At 38.2% G+C, this 17,167-nt stretch overlaps 1 protein-coding gene across 1 annotated transcript in view; it reads left to right on the top strand.

Annotated features, from left to right (window-relative positions):
• Positions 1-17,167, top strand: part of DNAH11 (dynein axonemal heavy chain 11) — a 319,948-nt gene that overhangs the window by 262,703 nt on the left and 40,078 nt on the right. Inside the window, exons 66-68 of the mRNA XM_082693790.1 lie at positions 4,252-4,456; positions 13,493-13,657; positions 15,374-15,514. Coding sequence (XP_082549916.1) covers positions 4,252-4,456; positions 13,493-13,657; positions 15,374-15,514 — 511 coding nt within the window. The remainder of the gene's footprint in view (positions 1-4,251; positions 4,457-13,492; positions 13,658-15,373; positions 15,515-17,167) is intronic.

The following is a 17,167-nucleotide window of genomic DNA, read 5'->3' as shown; positions in this document are numbered from 1 at the left end:
CTGCGGTGGTAGAAATGAGTATCAGCTTTGGTATCACTTATGTTTGGGAGCCCCAAGCACAGTAATGAAACCTTCACTCTTGACAGTTCCTTTAGAAGCCAGTCAGTGAATAGTGCTAGCAAAGAAAGATCTTTCTCAAAGCTACCTTTGAGATTAACTTTGGAAGCCCTTGGAAGAGAAGCTCAAGCAATGGGAGAAGTTTAGATCGCGCTTCAAGTGAAGGTGTGATCAAATATGTCTTCATCAAAAAGAATTGGGCTAACCAACAGAGACATAACATAGGATGGTCTTATGGGACTAGATTATCTTTCTTTGGGGTATATACCCAGGAGCAGAATATTTGGATTAAATGGTAGCTGTGTGTATAAGATTTTGAGAAACTCAAGTTGCCTTCTAAAGTGGTTGTACCATTTTCCATGCCCACCAGCAATGTATAGGGGTTATGATCTCTCTCTCTCTCTCCTTGTCAGCCCTTGTTACTACTGTCTTTGGGGGTTGGTTTTGTTGTCATCTAGTGAGTGTGACGTGGCACCTTTTATTTGCATTTCCCTGATGACTTGTACTGTTAAACATCTTTTCAGATGCATATTGGCCATTTGTATATATTCTTTGGAGAGATGTCGTTTCACATTCTTCACCTCTCTTTGATCTTGATATGACTGTCATGTTATATCAGGATATGTCAGAGGCATATCTTTGATCTTGATAGGACCGTCATGTTGTAGCCAATTAATGTGTTTTCATTTCTTGAACAGACTAAACAGAAGAATGGCTACATCAGTATGTAAGATCTTATGGTCATAATGCCTGTTAGGAGGGAGTTAAGTAATAATGTTTGTGAGAGCAGAGACTGCCTATTAGATGCCCCGTGCCTATAGGACTCTCCGACAGCCTGGCGTGGTGTAGGTGTTCAATCACTGCCTTTTGAGTGAATGAATGTATGGTTGTAACATGTTTTTCTATAAAAACAAAGAACTGAAGAAATTATCACTAAGGTATATGATGATTTTAAGGAGCATAATATCAGCTGGAAGGTATTTGCAAACCTGTAAACAGATGGTATTATTTCCATGACCTGTGAAACAAGGGCTTAGGGCCACTGTGCTCTTTGGATACACCAATAGCTGCTCTCTGTTTCATTTATAACATTTGGCCTGTGGTTCATTCATCTCTTTTTTCCCCCCCTCAGTGTTTCCCTTTAATGATGATGTGAATACTCATTTTATTTTATTTTTTTATTTTTTTTAAAGACTTATTTACTTGAGAGAGAGCACAAGCAAAGGGAGGGGCAGAGGGCAGGGAGAAGTAGACTTCCCACTGTGCACGGAGCCTGATGCGGGGCTCAATCCCAGGACCCCAGGGTCATGACCTGAGCTGAAGGCAGATGCTTAACTGATTGAGCCACTGAGATGCCCCTATTTTTTTTTTTTAAGATTTTATTTATTTATTTGACAGACAGAGATCACAAGTAGGCAGAGACACAGGCAGAGAGAGAGGAGGAAACAGGATCCCTGCTGAGCAGAGAGCCCAATGCGGGGCTTGATCCCAGGACCCTGAGATCATGACCTGAGCCGAAGGCAGAGGCTTTAACCCACTGAGCCACCCAGGGTCCCTATTTTTCATTTTTTTAAAAGAGAAGCATATTATACAAATACTATACCAGTTTAGAAGAAAGTGCTACCTGAATTGCTCTTCATCCTTCTAGGAAAAAAATATTAAAGTGTAGAAACACAGTAAAAACAACCCAAAACTAGATCACATGAATGGATTGACCATTCAACTTAATAAAGAATGCTTCCAATGGTCTGTTTAGCAGATCTTTTTCAAGCTTAGAATCCTGTAAAAGTTTTTGCTGAAAATATAAGATCATTACAATGCAAACAAAATTTGAGAGCTGGATGAAGAGGTAATGAGTCTTATCTGTCTTTTAAGATTCTTAGCTATAGTGACTAAAGCTTTAGTGATTAAGAGGGATTCTGTGCTAAAAGCTTTAGTGATTTAAGAAAACTGACTTTTTAAATAATCATTACACACTACCATTGTTTTACAGAATTCTTCCTTGTCAGATAAAATAGCCAGTGGTTCAGAAGGCCTTTCTTCACTAAGAGGCCCAAGAGACTAACCTCAGAGTAAGATAAAATTACGAAACAGCCACGAGCAGCGTCCTAAAATATTGCCACATCACAATTTTGGGGCATCTCACCTCAAGTTTAAAAAACGTTGTTGCAAGTATTGTGGCATTTTAATAAAAAGGAATGTTGCCTGAATGCTAAACTTGTTTTTCAATGTCCTTCTTTTGAATTCATCCAGTTTTCCAAAATTGATAAATTTTGTGAAATAACATTTTGTCTGTAAGTCAGTGAGTTAAGTAGTATTTTAAAAAAAATACTGTATTTACATAAAAATAATATGGCCTTTGGATAACTTTCTGTCACATTAGAATTCCTCTACAATTAAAATATTGTATACACTGACTATGAAAGAATGCAGAAGTTTTGTATTTAATATAAAATAGGAGACTGAGAAGACACTCTGTTTCAGGCTCACTTGTAGGCTTCTTACATGTAATTTTCCTCCTACGCAGTTCAGACCTCTTTGGTGGAAGAGTCTGAAAAATGTCAGTATTTGTCATTTGTTTGTTGCATGAATTTTAAAACCCTTCTACGGAATCCTTGTAGCAGGTTCCTGGCAGAAAAACAAGACTGCAAAGTAGGCCAGAAATTTTAATAGAATTAACAGTGACTGCTGACAGAAAGAATGTTCAGAGGGAAGCTTAAAGGAGCCCAGGAGTCCAGGCAACCAGAGATTTACATCAGGAAGCCATTACCACCTCTAGGCCCGAAGGTGTTCTTTGGTCCTGTGAATGGAGCTGTGGGAAGAGGCCCATCCCAAACCCGGAATACCATCATGGCAGAACACAGCCTCCCCCAGACCACAGCACGGAGGCAGGGAAGATCGGCCTCGAACTCCCCCTCCTGTACTGCCATGTCTTGCTAGTGCTCCCATTGGCCAACGCCCTTCCAGAACCCAGAGCCTGGGTGATGAGGTCCTTACAAGTTAGACCTCAGTATCTGAGAAAGAAAAAAATGAGACCCTCTCCCGAGGGTGAGGCTGTGTCCTTGCAGAGTTTTGCTTGCAATTCCAGAAACCACCTCCATCTAGCTGAAGCCAAACAAAGACTGAACCCGAACATCACGAGGCTGCAGGGTGTCATGGCAACTGTGTTTAAAAGGCAGTCAGGGATCTGGAAGCCTGTAGAATTCAGAACCTGCTCCCTTTGTATGACTCTGCAACCTGAATATTGGTTGACTCTTCCCTGGGGAAACCAGGAATGTCTTTCTCTGCTGTGTGGTTTACAGAAGGAAAGGGTGACATCAGCATGAGCCTAAAGGTTCCATTTCCAATTCTCCCTTCTCTTTGTTCCAATCCCAAGTCCCAGGAGAGCTCACTCTGGGGTGTTCTGAAGTGCCTGCTTCTGGTCCCTATGACGGAGATAACTGGAACATAGGATAGAAGCATGGTTGTCAAGATCCTGCCCATGTGCATTCCATACAGGAGGCTGCTTAGACTTTGCTTATGAGCCGGTACCAAAAATCCTGAAATAGTAATTTAAAGTGTAGTTGCATTTTTAATATGTATATAAATTTTAAGTATATATACGCTTAATACACACACACAGCTACATGCAAACACATACTCATCCTTTCAGAATAGCAGTATTTAGGGATGTCTAGGTGGCTCAGTCGGTTAAGCATCTGCCTTCAGCTCAGGGTACAATGCCAGGGTCCTGGGATCGAGACCCACATCAGGCTCCCTGCTCAACGGGGAGCCTGCTTCTCCCTCTGCCTGCCACTCCCCCTGCTTGTGCTCTCTCTCTCTCTCTCTCTGACAAAAAAATAAGATCTTAAAAAAAAAAAAAGAAATGTTTAATAGAAGCTTATTCACAGAAGTATAATAGAAGCTAATGTTTGTTGTTATACAACCTTCGTATGAAGTACTGCATTTTCTTATTATGGTGACATTACGAGACGAGTACTGTTAACACCATTTTGCATGTAAACAGTCCTATAGAAGTTTAGTGGATAATTCCTATTTCTTCTGTACTTTTAGGGAGACATGGTAGCTGAAAAATCCTGAATTACCTGGTCTTACAGCCTGGATACGTTATCAGAATAGAGGAAATGGAATGCCCCCTACATATCAGTTATGGTTCATGGGAATCTCCTGCATGTTTGTGTTGTCCCCCTTTAGATACATCAGGATTGGAGACAAAGAATGTGAATTTAACAAGAACTTTCGCCTTATCCTTCACACAAAACTGGCAAATCCTCACTATAAGCCGGAATTGCAGGCTCAAACAACGCTCCTCAATTTCACAGTCACAGAAGATGGTCTAGAAGCCCAGCTCCTGGCAGAGGTGGTCAATATGGAAAGGCCAGATCTGGAGAAACTTAAGGTAAAAATTACAAAACCGTCCATCAACATTTAACCTGGTATCTGCTTTGCCCAAGTTAGAGTGCTTCGCCCGAGGATAGGATACTTGCCCACCTGGGGTTTACACTCTGAGAAAAATGAGGATGTATGTGAACAGTTAACACTTCGAGGGCTCTCCTGTTAAAGCAGGTAGTTAGCAGCATGCCCCCAGTAGGAGATGGGCTTGCTGTAGTTTGATGCAGGTGACAAGGACAAGCAAGGAGATGTAGGAGTCATGAGAAACAGAAGGAGAGAAGCAGGAACATGTCCCGATAGGTTCAGTGATGATAGTCCAAATCAGCCAGGGCAAAAGAACGAAAAAGAAGAGTAATGGAATAAAGCTGGAAAAATTGAGGGGCTCATAGCTGATGATGACTAGCACTTAAAGGAAAATGTATGGCTTTAAGTACAGTGATTAAGGAAAAAAATAATAAAAATGAGTGTTGATTTAACACACCATGAAAAAGGCCCCCAAACAACAAATGAAGCCTGAAAATGTAGAAGGAAGTCAGTAGCCAAGGTGAGTCGTTGCAGCAGAGATTGTACGTCCTGCCAAACCAAAGATACTGGCCATCTCGCTTTTATGGCAAGTGTTTGTCACTCCAGGTATAAATCAGTGCTTCTCAGATGGTGTTCCTAGAACATCAGCATCAGCTGGGAACCTTAAATGAAGAATCTCAGGCCCCAGACCAGATCCTGCTGAATGTGACCTTCTGGGGCAGGCCCAGCCATCTGTTTTAGCAGAGTCTCTGCAAGGGATTCTCACCCATTTTCAGAGTCCATTGGAGGCAGCATTCCATTGGATTTACTTCTGCACCAGTCACCAACCAGAGCAGAGACAATCCTGGGACAGAGGCTGAGAGTGAGTGGGCGCTCGGTCCCCTCCCGTCTCCTCGTGTGTGTGTTCCCATGCGGTGACATCACAACCTGCCAGTAATGAGTGATCCAAGGCCAAGGTTTAGAGGACCACGGGCTGCTGGGTGTATCACTGCCAAGTTGGACACGGAACATGTCCATATTTGAAACACCATATGACCGTATAAGAAAATCGTCTTGTCGTGGTCGGTCATTCACGTACACATGCTTTTCTTTTTTGTAAGGCTTAGTTCAATTAATTTATTTATTTGTTTTTATTTTTTATAGCAAAATTTTTCAAACATAGGAATGTAAAGAAAATAGTTCTAAGTTTCCATGTGATCATCATTTAGCTTCAGCCATGAGCAACATTTTGCCTCTCTCCCCCTCTTTTTTTTTTTTTTTTTTTTAATCAGAAACAAGCTTTTAAAATAAATGTTAACTTACTCTGGAATAGATCTAGATTTATTTACACAAAAGTTACAAGATACTACAGGGTTCCTGTACATCACTAGCCCAACTTCAGTTTCTCCTAATGTTATCCTTCCTTTTTGCAGTACAAAATAATAAAATGTATTTAAAATACTATTCTACTTCAGTAAAACATGTCCATTTATTGTTGTTCAGTAAAGCATAGTAATCTTTCTCCCTGTTTTTTATAAGTTTGGGATATCATTCACATATCCTTTTTAATTGTATAATTCCTTGGTTTTTAGGTCATTCACAAAGTATCGATTTTACAACCTTTCAGCACCTCAGAAAGAAAATCCATGCTTACAGCTGTTACTCCCCTGCCCATGTCCCCACTTACCTAGCTCCTAAAAATCATTAATCTCTTTCTATCCCTATAGATTTGCCTGTTCTGGACATATCATGTAAATGGAATCTTAAAACAGCTAGCCTTTGTACCTGGCTTCTCTCACTTAGCCTAATATTTTTCCTAATATGATATTTCCACATCATATGGATTTTGCATCCATATGATAGCATCTATCAATTCTTCCTTTCTTATGACTGAATGATATTCTATTATAGATACTATAGACCATATTTTATTTATGCCCTCATCAGTTGATGGACATTCAGGTGGTTCCCACTTCTTGGCTGTAATGTTCAGTGCTTCTCAGAATGTTCACTGTAAGTTGTGTGGACATAGATTTTTCATTTCTCCTCGATATGTACCTCAGAGCAGAACTTCTGGGTCATATAGTAAGTCTGTGTTTAATATTTGAGGAACAGGCAGACTGTTTTCAAAGCAACTGCACCATTTTACATTTCTACCAGCTATGTGGAAAGGATGCAGTTTCTTCACATCCTACCCTATCTTTGTCTCTCTTTTTGATAATAGTCATAGTAGTGGGTGTGAAGTGGTATCTCACTGTGGTTTGGACTTTCTTTTCCCTATGGACTAATGAGGTTAAGCATCTTCTCATATATTTATTGGCCTTTTATATGTCTTCTTTAGAGGAGCATCTGTTTCAAATCCTTTGCCCATTTTAAAAATTGGGTTACTTTTATTGTTATATGATCTCTTCATATACATTGGGTATTATACTCTTACTGGGCATATAATATATAAATATTTTTTCCCGTTCTGATTGTCTTCACTTTCGTGATGGTGTGTTCTGAAGCACTCAAGTTTTCAATGTTGATGAAATCCAGTTTACATCTTTTTTCTTTATTGCTTGTGCTTTTGATGTTGTATCTAAGAAACCATTGCCTCACACAAGTTTACTCCTATGTTTTCTTCTAGGAGTTTTAGAGTTTTAGCTCTTACATTTAGGTCTATAATCCACTTTGAGTTAGATTTTGTTTTTAGTGTGAGGTAGGGATCCAGCTCCATTCTTTTGCATGTGGGTACCCAGTTGTCCCGCACCATTTGTTGAAAAGACTGTCCTTTCTCCCTTGCTTTTGCTACTTGTCCAAGACGAATTGACCATATTTCTGTGGATCTATTGTCTAATGTGAAAACTATACCTTCCTTATTAGTGGTAGCTTTATAGCAAGTCTTTTTAAAAAAAAAAAAAAGATTTTATTTATTTATTTGACACACAGAGAGAGAAATCACAAGTAGTCAGAGAGGCAGGCAGAGAGAGAAGGGGAAGCAGGCTCTCCGATGAGCAGAGAGCCCAATGCAGGGCTTGATCCCAGGACCCCGAGATCATGACCTGAGCCGAAGGCAGAGGCTTAACCCACTGAGCCACCCAGGCGCCCTATAGCAAGTCTTTAAGCTGGGTATTGTCAGTCTTTCAACTTCTTCTGTACATTGACTGTTGGCTCTTCCAGATCTTAAGCCTTTCCATGTAAACTCTAAGATTAGGTTGTCAAAATTTGCAAAATAATGTGCTGGAATTTTGATTGATAGTATGTTGAATCACAGAAAGGAAGACACGATACCTTAACAATGTTGTTTTCCTATCATGAATATGGATTCTCTCTACATTTTAAAATCTTTGGTTCCTTTTATCAGAAAATGGTAGAGTTCTTCATATATATCTTCAGTATAATTTTCTTTGATTGTTACCTAAGCACTTCAGTTTTTTGGTGCTAATGTAAATGTGTTGTATTATAAACTTCAAATTTCATTTGTTCATTGTTAGTGTATAGAAAAGCAATTGTCTTTCATATATTAACCTTGTATCTTGCAGCTTTGTTATAATCTCATATTTGTTAGGAGTCCTTTTGTTGATTCTTTAGGAATTTCTACAAAGACAACCTTGTCATATGTGAACATAGATTGTTTAATTCAGCCTTCCCATTCTGTATACCTTTTCTTTATTTTTCTTGTCTTTCTGCATTTGTTAAGACTTTCAGTACAATGTTGAATAGAAGAGGTAAAAAGGAGATATTTGTATCGTGTTTCCAGTTTTGGAAAAAAGCAAATAACTTCTCACCATTAAGTGAGGTATTAGCTAGATGTTTCATTTTTAGATGTTCTCTATCAAGTTGAAGTTCTTCTATATTCCTAGTTTGCTGAGAATTTTTATCATAAATGAATGTTAGATTTTCTCAAACGTTTTTTCTTCATCTATTTTATTTATTTATTTTTTAAGATTTTATCTATTTATTTGACAGACAGAGATCACAAGTAGGCAGAGAGGTAGGCAGAGAAGAGAGAGGAAGCAGACTCCCCTCTGAGCAGAGAGCCCAATGTGGGACTCGATTCCAGGACCCTGGGATCATGACAAGGCAGAGGCTTTAATCCACTAAGCCACCCAGGTGCCCTTTCATCTATTTTATATCATGTACTTTTTCTTCAGCCTTTTGATGAGATGAATTACCTTACTTCTCAATGTTGACTTGGATTTGCATACTTGGGATAAATCCTACTTAGTATGGTATATAATTCTTTTTACACATGTATTTGATTTGGTTTGCTCATATTTTGTTGAGGATTTTCATATCTATGCTCATGAAAGATATTGGTATATCATTTTTGGCTTTATCTGGTTTTGATATTAGACTATAATGCTGCCCTCTTAAAACTGGTAAGGAAGTAATCCCTTTGCTTCTATTTTCTGGAAGAAATTGTAGAGAATGGATAACATTACTTTACATCCTTGGCAAACTCATCAGCAAAATCACCTGGACCCAGGTGCTTACTATTTTGGAAGATCATTGTCAATTCTAATTCATTTTAATTAGATGTAGGCCTATTCAGATTATATGGTTTCCATTGTAAGAGTTTTTGGTAGATGTGTCTTTCAAGGAATTGGCCTACTGCATCTAAATTACCAAATTTATGGGCATACCATTGTTCATTATAGTCTTTTATTGTCCTGTAACCTATAGAATCAATAGTGATGGTCCTTCCTTAATTACTAACATTATAATCTGTGCTTTCTCCTTTTTTTTTCTTGATTGGCCAGGCTACAGGGTTATAAATTTTATTGACTTTTGTATAGAAACGATGTTTGGTTGATGATTTTTTTCCCCATTGGTTTCCTGTTTTATATTTTATTGATTTCTCCTCTAATTTTTATTGTTTATTTTCATTTCCTTGCTCTTTGTTTATATTGCTCTTCTTTCCGTAGTCTCTTATGGTAAAAGCTTAGGTAATTAATTTTAGAATCTTCCTCCATTTCTAATAAATGTGTTCTATGCTATAAATTTTCCTCCAAGCACTGCTTTTGCTACATCTCACACATTTCATTAAGTTGTGTTTTCATTTTTGTTTATTTCAATATATTTTTCATTTCTCTTGAAATTTCTTTTTTTCCTCTGTCTGTTACATAGAAGTATAGTGTTTAATCTCCAAATATTTGGGGATTTTTTCAGCTGTCTTTCCATTACTGATTCCTTATTTAATTTCATTGTGGTTTGAGTGCATACTTTGTATTTCTGGGGTTTTTTAAACTCTTTCAGATGTGTTTTCCGGCCCAGAGTTTGGTTTATCTTTTGAATGACCTATGTGAGCTTGAAAAAATTGCATACTCTCCTATTTGTTGAGAAAGTATCCTATAAATGTTAATTACATCCTGTGATTTTTCATATTTGGTTCAATTATACTGTTACTGAATCTCTGCCACTAGATATATTAGCTAGAGTTTTGAATGTTCCAGCATATGGCTTTGTCTGCATCTAGAAATTTTATCAGTTTGTCTCATGTATTTTGACACTCTGTTGTCAGAGACATGCTCAATACGGATTCTTATGTTTTCTTAGAGAATGGACCTCTTTATCCTTATGTAATTTCCCTTTTAGCTTTTGATACTTTTCCTTGTTTTTGTGTCTGCTTTGCCTGAAATTAATATAGTGCTTCAGCTTTCTTTTGTTTAGTGTTACATGGTACATCTTTCTCCATTCCTTTGCCTTTGAGCAAAGCAGATTTCTTGTAGACAACGGACAGTTGGGTCTTGTTTTGCTTTTATGTTTTTATTTTTATTGTTTCTTTTGTATCCACAGTGTCAGTGTCTGTCTTTTAATTGATATACTTAGAAAATTCACAAAGTGATTATTGTTGACACAGTTGAATGAAAATCTACCATATTTGTCACTATTTTTTTTTTATTTACTGCACTCCTCCTTATTTTTTTTTCTTTTCTTTCTTTCTGCCTTCTCTGATTTTAATCGAGCATTTCATAGGATTCTATTGCCTGTCCTATCTCAGCATGTAAGTTATACCTCTTTTTAAAAACATACAGCCCTTTCTTGGGGCACCTGGGTGCTCAATGGGTTGAGCCTCTGCCTTTGGCTCAGGTCATGATCTCAGGGTCCTGGGATGGAGCCCCGTGTTGGGCTCACTGCTCGGTGGGGAGCCTGCTTCTTTCCCTCCCTCTCTGCCTGCTTCTCTGCCTGCTTATGATCTCTCTCTCTCTCTGTCAAATAAATAAATAAAATCTTAAAAAATAAATACATAAAGAGTAAAAGCATATAGTTCTTTCTTTAGCATTTAGTATATACATTTACAAGTAACCTAAGTCCACTTTCAAGTCACATTGTTATACTTCCTACTGGGACATGTGGGTTCTCTTTTAAAAGCTTTCCCGTTTCCGCCCTCCAGTCTCTCATCACATTGTTGTCATTCATTTCATTTATCATAAGTTATAATCAAATACATTGTTGTCTGTATTATTTTGAACAGTTCTGTCCTGAATAAGAAAAAAAGGGGGGCACCTTGGTGGCTCAGTTGGTTAAGCCATTGCCTTTAGCTCAGGTCATGATCCCGAGTCCCGGGATTGAGCCCCACATTGAGCTCCCAGCTCCATGGGGAGTCTGCTTCTCTCTCTGGCCTTCTTCCCCTCTCACGCTCTCTCTCACTCTCTCTCTCAAATAAATAAGTAAAATCTTTAAAAGAAAATAAGAAAAAAAAATTTACCTCCATTTATTCTTTCTCTGACATTCTTCCTTTCTTTATGGAGGTCTGAGTTCTGACCTATAACATTTTTTTCTCTATGACAAAAAAATTTTAACACTTCTTGTAAGACATGTCTCCTCGTGACAGATTCTTTCAGTTTTTGTGTGTCTGAAAGGTTTTTATTTTTCCTCCATTTTGGAGAAGTGATTTAGCAAGATAGAAATTTCTAGACTGATGGTTTGTTTCTTCAGTATTTTAAATATTTACTCTTTTTACTTGCATGGTTTCTCAAAAGTTCTAGGAAATTCTTGTCCTCTTTCTTCTGTGGGTGAGGTACGTTTGTTTGTTTGTTTTCCTTGTAGCTTTTTCTAAGATTTTTTCTTTGTTTGATTATGGTCTGATATATTTGTTTGTTTCTTACTCTGCTTAGTATGCTGTGAGCTCCCTGGATCTATGGTTTGGTGAATGTCATTAATTTTGGAAAATTCTTTGCCATTATTACCTCCAATATTTCTTCTCCTTTTTCTCCTTCAGAATTTCCCATGGTATGCGTGTTAAACTTTTTGTAATTTTCCTACATTTACTGACTATTCTTTTCCCTTTTTTTCCATTCCTTTTCTCTTTCCTTTTCACTTTGAAAAGTTTCTGTTGACTTACCTTTGAGTTGGCTGATGATTCCCTTGATGTGTCCAGCCTACTGAGGAGTCCATCAAAGACATCCTTCTTTCTGTCATAGAGTTTATTTCTAGCATTTCCTTTCTTAGAGTTTCTCTCTCTCTACTTGAAGTGTCCATATAGCCTTTCATGTTTTCCACTTTACCCATTAGACCCTTAGCACATTAAGCTTAGTTATTTTTAATTCCCAGTTTGATAATTTTAAAATCTCTGCCATTTCTGACTCTTGTTCTGGGGTTTGCTTTATCTCTTCAGCCTATGTTGCCTTTCAGTGTGCCTTGTACTTTTTTGTTAAAAGCTAGATGTGATGTATTAGATAATTTGAAGTGAGGTAAGTAGAGCTTTAGTGTTAGGTTTTATATTTATGTGGTTAGGAGTTAGGCTGCATGTCACATTTGCTGAAACTGTTAGTGTTATAGGCTTCACTTTCCCCTCAGATCCCTGTTATTGTCTTGCTGTGTCCTTGGACTATTCTAGAAGCTCCTTCTTAAATGGAGTCAGTACCTTGCACTCTGTTGTAATCCAGTGTTATCATACTGGAGTCTCTTGATGTGATATGATGGTAAGGTATTTTGGATGGGAAGTATTCTATAATCCCATCATTAAATCCAAGGGTTTTCTAATAGGCCTGAGTCACTGAAGTTTGAACTTCAGACGAGTTTATCATTTATTTTTATATTCCCTATGCAAGAAAGGACATCCAGGGGAAACAAGAGTTGTCCAATCATCCTCCTGCCTAAGGTTAGATAAGGCTCTGACAATAAAAATTTCCCTTGAGGGCAGGCATTTGTTAAGAGAACAGAAGGCTCCTGCATGCTTTAAATAGTTGCTTTCCTCTGGACATATTTCTTTCTTCTTCTTTTTTTTTTTTTTTAATTTATCTATTTGACAGATCACAAGTAGGCAGAGAGGCAGGCAGAGAGAGAGGAGGAAGCAGGCTCCCCACTGAGCAGAGAGCCCGACGTGGAGCTCCATCCCAGGACCCTGGGATCATGACCCGAGCTGAAGGCAGAGGCTTTAACCCACTGAGCCACCCAGGTGCCCCTGGACATATTTCAAAATGGTTTTTTTACCCCCTTCCATTGCCCAAAGCAGTAGATTTTTCTTTTTTCCCCTGACCTTCACTGTAATGAACCTAGTAAGTCTCCTAGAGGCAAATTCACAAAAGTATGAAGGGCTTCCCAAGACCACACCCCCCGAGGTTTTGAACCCTCAAGCTCTGCCTTCAACAATTAGCCAATGACTATAGTGAATTTGGCAGCAGCTGTGATGGTCTGTATTCACCCACTTCTCTGATTTTGAGAGTAACCGTTGGCCCTGTGACCTCAGTTCTTTGACGAATGTAAAAAGACTTGAGGATTCGCTTTCTTCCTGTTATGAGGTTGGAAATGACTTCCATCTCTTTAGATAGGAAGCAGAAACCAGAAGTTTCTTCCTATAGAGTAGATTCTTCCTGTAGGTTCCCAATGTTAAATGATTAGGACAAATATGCATTCTCTGGATCCTAGTGTGCAAGCATTTCTTACCACATTTCCCGATTTGTTTTAAAGTAACTTTTTAAAGAGGATTAGTATGTTTTTAATTTTAAGTGCGATTTACTATATATGATTCTGTGAAATTGGTGATTAAAGGATCCGCTTTCAAACCTGAATTGAGCCACCATGTCTCACCCCTTTTCCTGGTTTGTGTTAGTTGGTTTTGACGAAGCACCAAAATGACTTTAAGATCCAGCTAAAGTACCTGGAGGACGACCTCCTTCTGCGCCTTTCTGCGGCAGAGGGGAGCTTTCTGGATGACACGGAGCTGGTGGAGAGACTAGAGATGACGAAAGCAACCGCGGCAGAGATAGAGAGCAAGGTAAGAAGACATGAAGGGCCCCCAGAGGGGCACAACGCTCCTTTTGATTCAAGTGATTGGCATAAAAATGTGATCCAGCCTGACAACTTCTCTAAGAGCGCTGACTTGTTGTGGATTTCGGTTCACTTAATAAACCGTCCTTAAAAATGTACGGGGCTCTGTGTGGAGGAGGAGGTGGTTGGACTTGTACTTATCCTAATTCAGCATAGATCCAGTCATTCACAGGAGACTCTGTCAGGCTATTATTTTTCCTGAGTGGCCAAATCAGAAGAAAATTGGAGCCTGCTGGCTTATATGGTCTAAAATCGAAAAAGGCTCAGCGTCCAGCTCTGGCAGACTGACACCCTACAGTCCCACCACAGGCTTCCTAGTCTGTTGTGCCTTTCAGGGAAATATTAGAGCTGATGTTTTGTTTGCAGGCCTTCACTAGTGGGAGACCGAGCAAGGGACGGTCTCCTGCTGTACTCAGATGCATTATTCACCCTGGGAAACAATGACATTTCCTGAATGCCAGTAAAAACTTTCATTGAGTAGATTTCCTGCTGAACGTCCAGCCTATGTCTCAATCTGCCTTGCGCATGATGTGCACTTTGGACTCATACAACTGGCCATGAACTTTAAAAGTCTATTGTTTCAGAAGGAGAGGAACCTCATTTCCTTTCTGTAATATCCTCATTACTAAGTAATCTATTAATTACCCAGTTGAGGCTGTGTCACCACACATCCTATATGTTTGTCTTAATTTTAGCTAAGAAATGGAATCCCAAATTAGTCTTTCCTTTTAAGTAAGTGAATTCTAGGTAGCTCCTAAGATGGTAAAGATTGGGGCAATTAAGTAAATTAGGTCTTAGCTTTGACGTTAGCTTCTAATTGTCTCTTAAAATGTCTCTTCCTATCTTCTTAGTATATTGCTATGTAGGGATTTCCCCCCTGCCCTGCTCTACATTTTATTTCCATTTATACACAAGTATGAGGAATCAACTTTGTTTAAAAAAAAAAAAAAAAAAAAAGACTATCTTAAAAAGCTATAGGACCAACAGTAGTCCTAGATTTAAAAAAAAGGATATTTGAGCCTTGAGTAAAAATGAGTGTGTTGGTTGTAGGTGGTGCTGCTGTTATTGTTGTTTTAATTATCTCTCTGACTGTGCCCAGGGGCTAATACATAAAGATAAACTAAATGAAAAATATGGGCATATGGATCATCTGGTACAAAGTCAAACAGTCATGAGAGTCTTCATATAAAGGCTTTTTAGTAAGCCTGGCTATTGGATATATTATTGACCTTGACTGCTTTTGTATACCTTGTTGACTAATAAAGTTATGGGCATTGAATTGACCCAGCAGACTTTTAAGAGCTATCCCTGGGAGGTGATAGAGCTGGGTTATTAAACCTGAAAAAGAGAGAGGAGGCAGGGGAAGGTGACATTACTCAGAACAAATTCTATAAAACCAAAACCAACCAGGTTTGTTTAATCTGTAACCGTAAAGCAGCTAACATTATGTCCATTCTCACTGAAAACTCAGTTTATGAAAAAAGTCATTTAAAATATGAATCTAATAATTTTAGAAAAATTGAAGCACATAGATGCCACACATGTGATCTATTTTAATGCAAATACTTTTTCATTTCAGATACATCCCTTCCATCAGTTGGGTAGGTATAAAGAACATGAAGAGTAAGTTACTAGTTACTTACGTTGTTTGATCTCACCATAGGTGATTGAAGCTAAAGAAAATGAAGGAAAAATCAATGAGGCCCGAGAATGTTACAGACCAGTGGCGGCCAGAGCATCTCTTCTTTATTTTGTTATTAATGACCTCAGAAAAATTAACCCCATCTATCAATTCTCTTTGAAGGTAATGCTGAATAGGCTAAGAAAAATTTTTAATTTCGTGCATTCAACTTGTTTCTGGAAGTTTAGAATTTATTTTTAAGCAATCTCAGTATATCAGAACTCAGTAAGGAGTCCTGAGGATCCCGTGAGGAAAAAAACCCCTCATTTTCTCAGGAACTTTTATTTAAGGTTTTCATTAAGGCTTTAAGATAATTAAATTATGCGGCATCATAATACATTTTTTTTGTTCTTAAACTGAGTCTTGAGTTTATTATATATAAGGGAATTTTCCTTGTGATTCTTTTACTCTGTGAAAATGTAGGTGTCTTATATAAAGATTTCTCATGTTATTTTGGTAGAGCAGGAGAAAGACTGAGAACAACTATTCATTAAATCACTCTATTTCATACCAGGCATTTTCATACTTTGTTTCATTCTTATGCCTGAAACATCCCAATATATTATTATACCCCTATTTAAAAAAAAAAAAAAAAGAAAGAAAGAAAGAAAGAAAGAAAGAAAGAAAGAAAGAAAGAAAGAAAAGAAAGCAGTTGTCCAAGAATTCACATTATAATGGTAAAGGCAGGATTTGAACTCGTGGTTGTGATCCCAAAGGCTATGCTTTTTACTTTGCCACATTGTGCCTCTAGGCAGTATTTATTCAATCTGTCACTCAGTTTTTAAACAAATTGCTGTTGACATCAATCATCATGCCAGATGTTGTGCTGAGTATCCAATTTAAAAAAAAAAAAAAGGTATGAGTGGAGATACATCGGTGTGTGTGTATTTGTGTGTGTGTATGTGTAAAAGTGATAAGTACAGTGAGAGAGAATAATAACTGTGGGAAGGATTCTTTCACTCTTACCTCAGGGAAGCCCTCTCAGAGGAAGTGACATAGTTGATTTCTATAGAGTTTAGCCACCTCTGGAGTGCTTGGGGAAAACAAGGATGTGTGAGGGCATGAAAGAGTTTGAGATTCAGGTGATGAATGAATCTGTGTGGCTGGAGGGTAATTAATGAGTGAGGGAAAAGAAGACAGACAGGAGTCTAGAGAGGTGAGAAAATGGAGATCATGGAGACTTCATCACCAGATGGGGGATTATGGGTTATAGTTTGTCTACAAAAAGTAGCCATTGAATGGTTTGAAGCAGATGACAGATGACAAAAGACTCAAAAAAAAAACTTGACCCGTGGTTTGAAGCTAGAATAATCAGCCCTTGGAAATGGATTGGGTGTGGACAATAACGAAAAGTGTCAAGAATAACTAGCAGGTTCCTAGTAGTTTGGAGCTAGTGTACAGAAGCTCTGAGAAGCACAGAGTGGTTGGATTTTGGAACAACCACAGTGTATAAAGAGTAATAAAATTAAATCAGTAATATCAGCCCAGCATTATCCAAATACGAAAACCAGACTAAGACATCACAAGGGAAAAAACCACAAAGCAGACCTCTTCATGGACACTGTTGCCAGTCTACTCAAGGAAAGACTGGCAAATTGATCCAGCCACATATAAAAAGAACAGTATATTATGTCCAAGTGGAATTTATGCCAGGAATGCAAGCTGGTTAAATATTTTTAAAAAATAACACAAGTCTTCATATGAATAAAACAAAAGAGAAAACCACATGATCACTTCATTGGATGCAGACAAAGAATCTGACAAATTTCAACACCT

This window comes from Mustela nivalis, assembly GCF_964662115.1.
Source record: "Mustela nivalis genome assembly, chromosome: 12".
Lineage (NCBI taxonomy): Eukaryota > Metazoa > Chordata > Mammalia > Carnivora > Mustelidae > Mustela > Mustela nivalis.
This window is presented reverse-complemented; position numbering and strand designations above follow the sequence as displayed.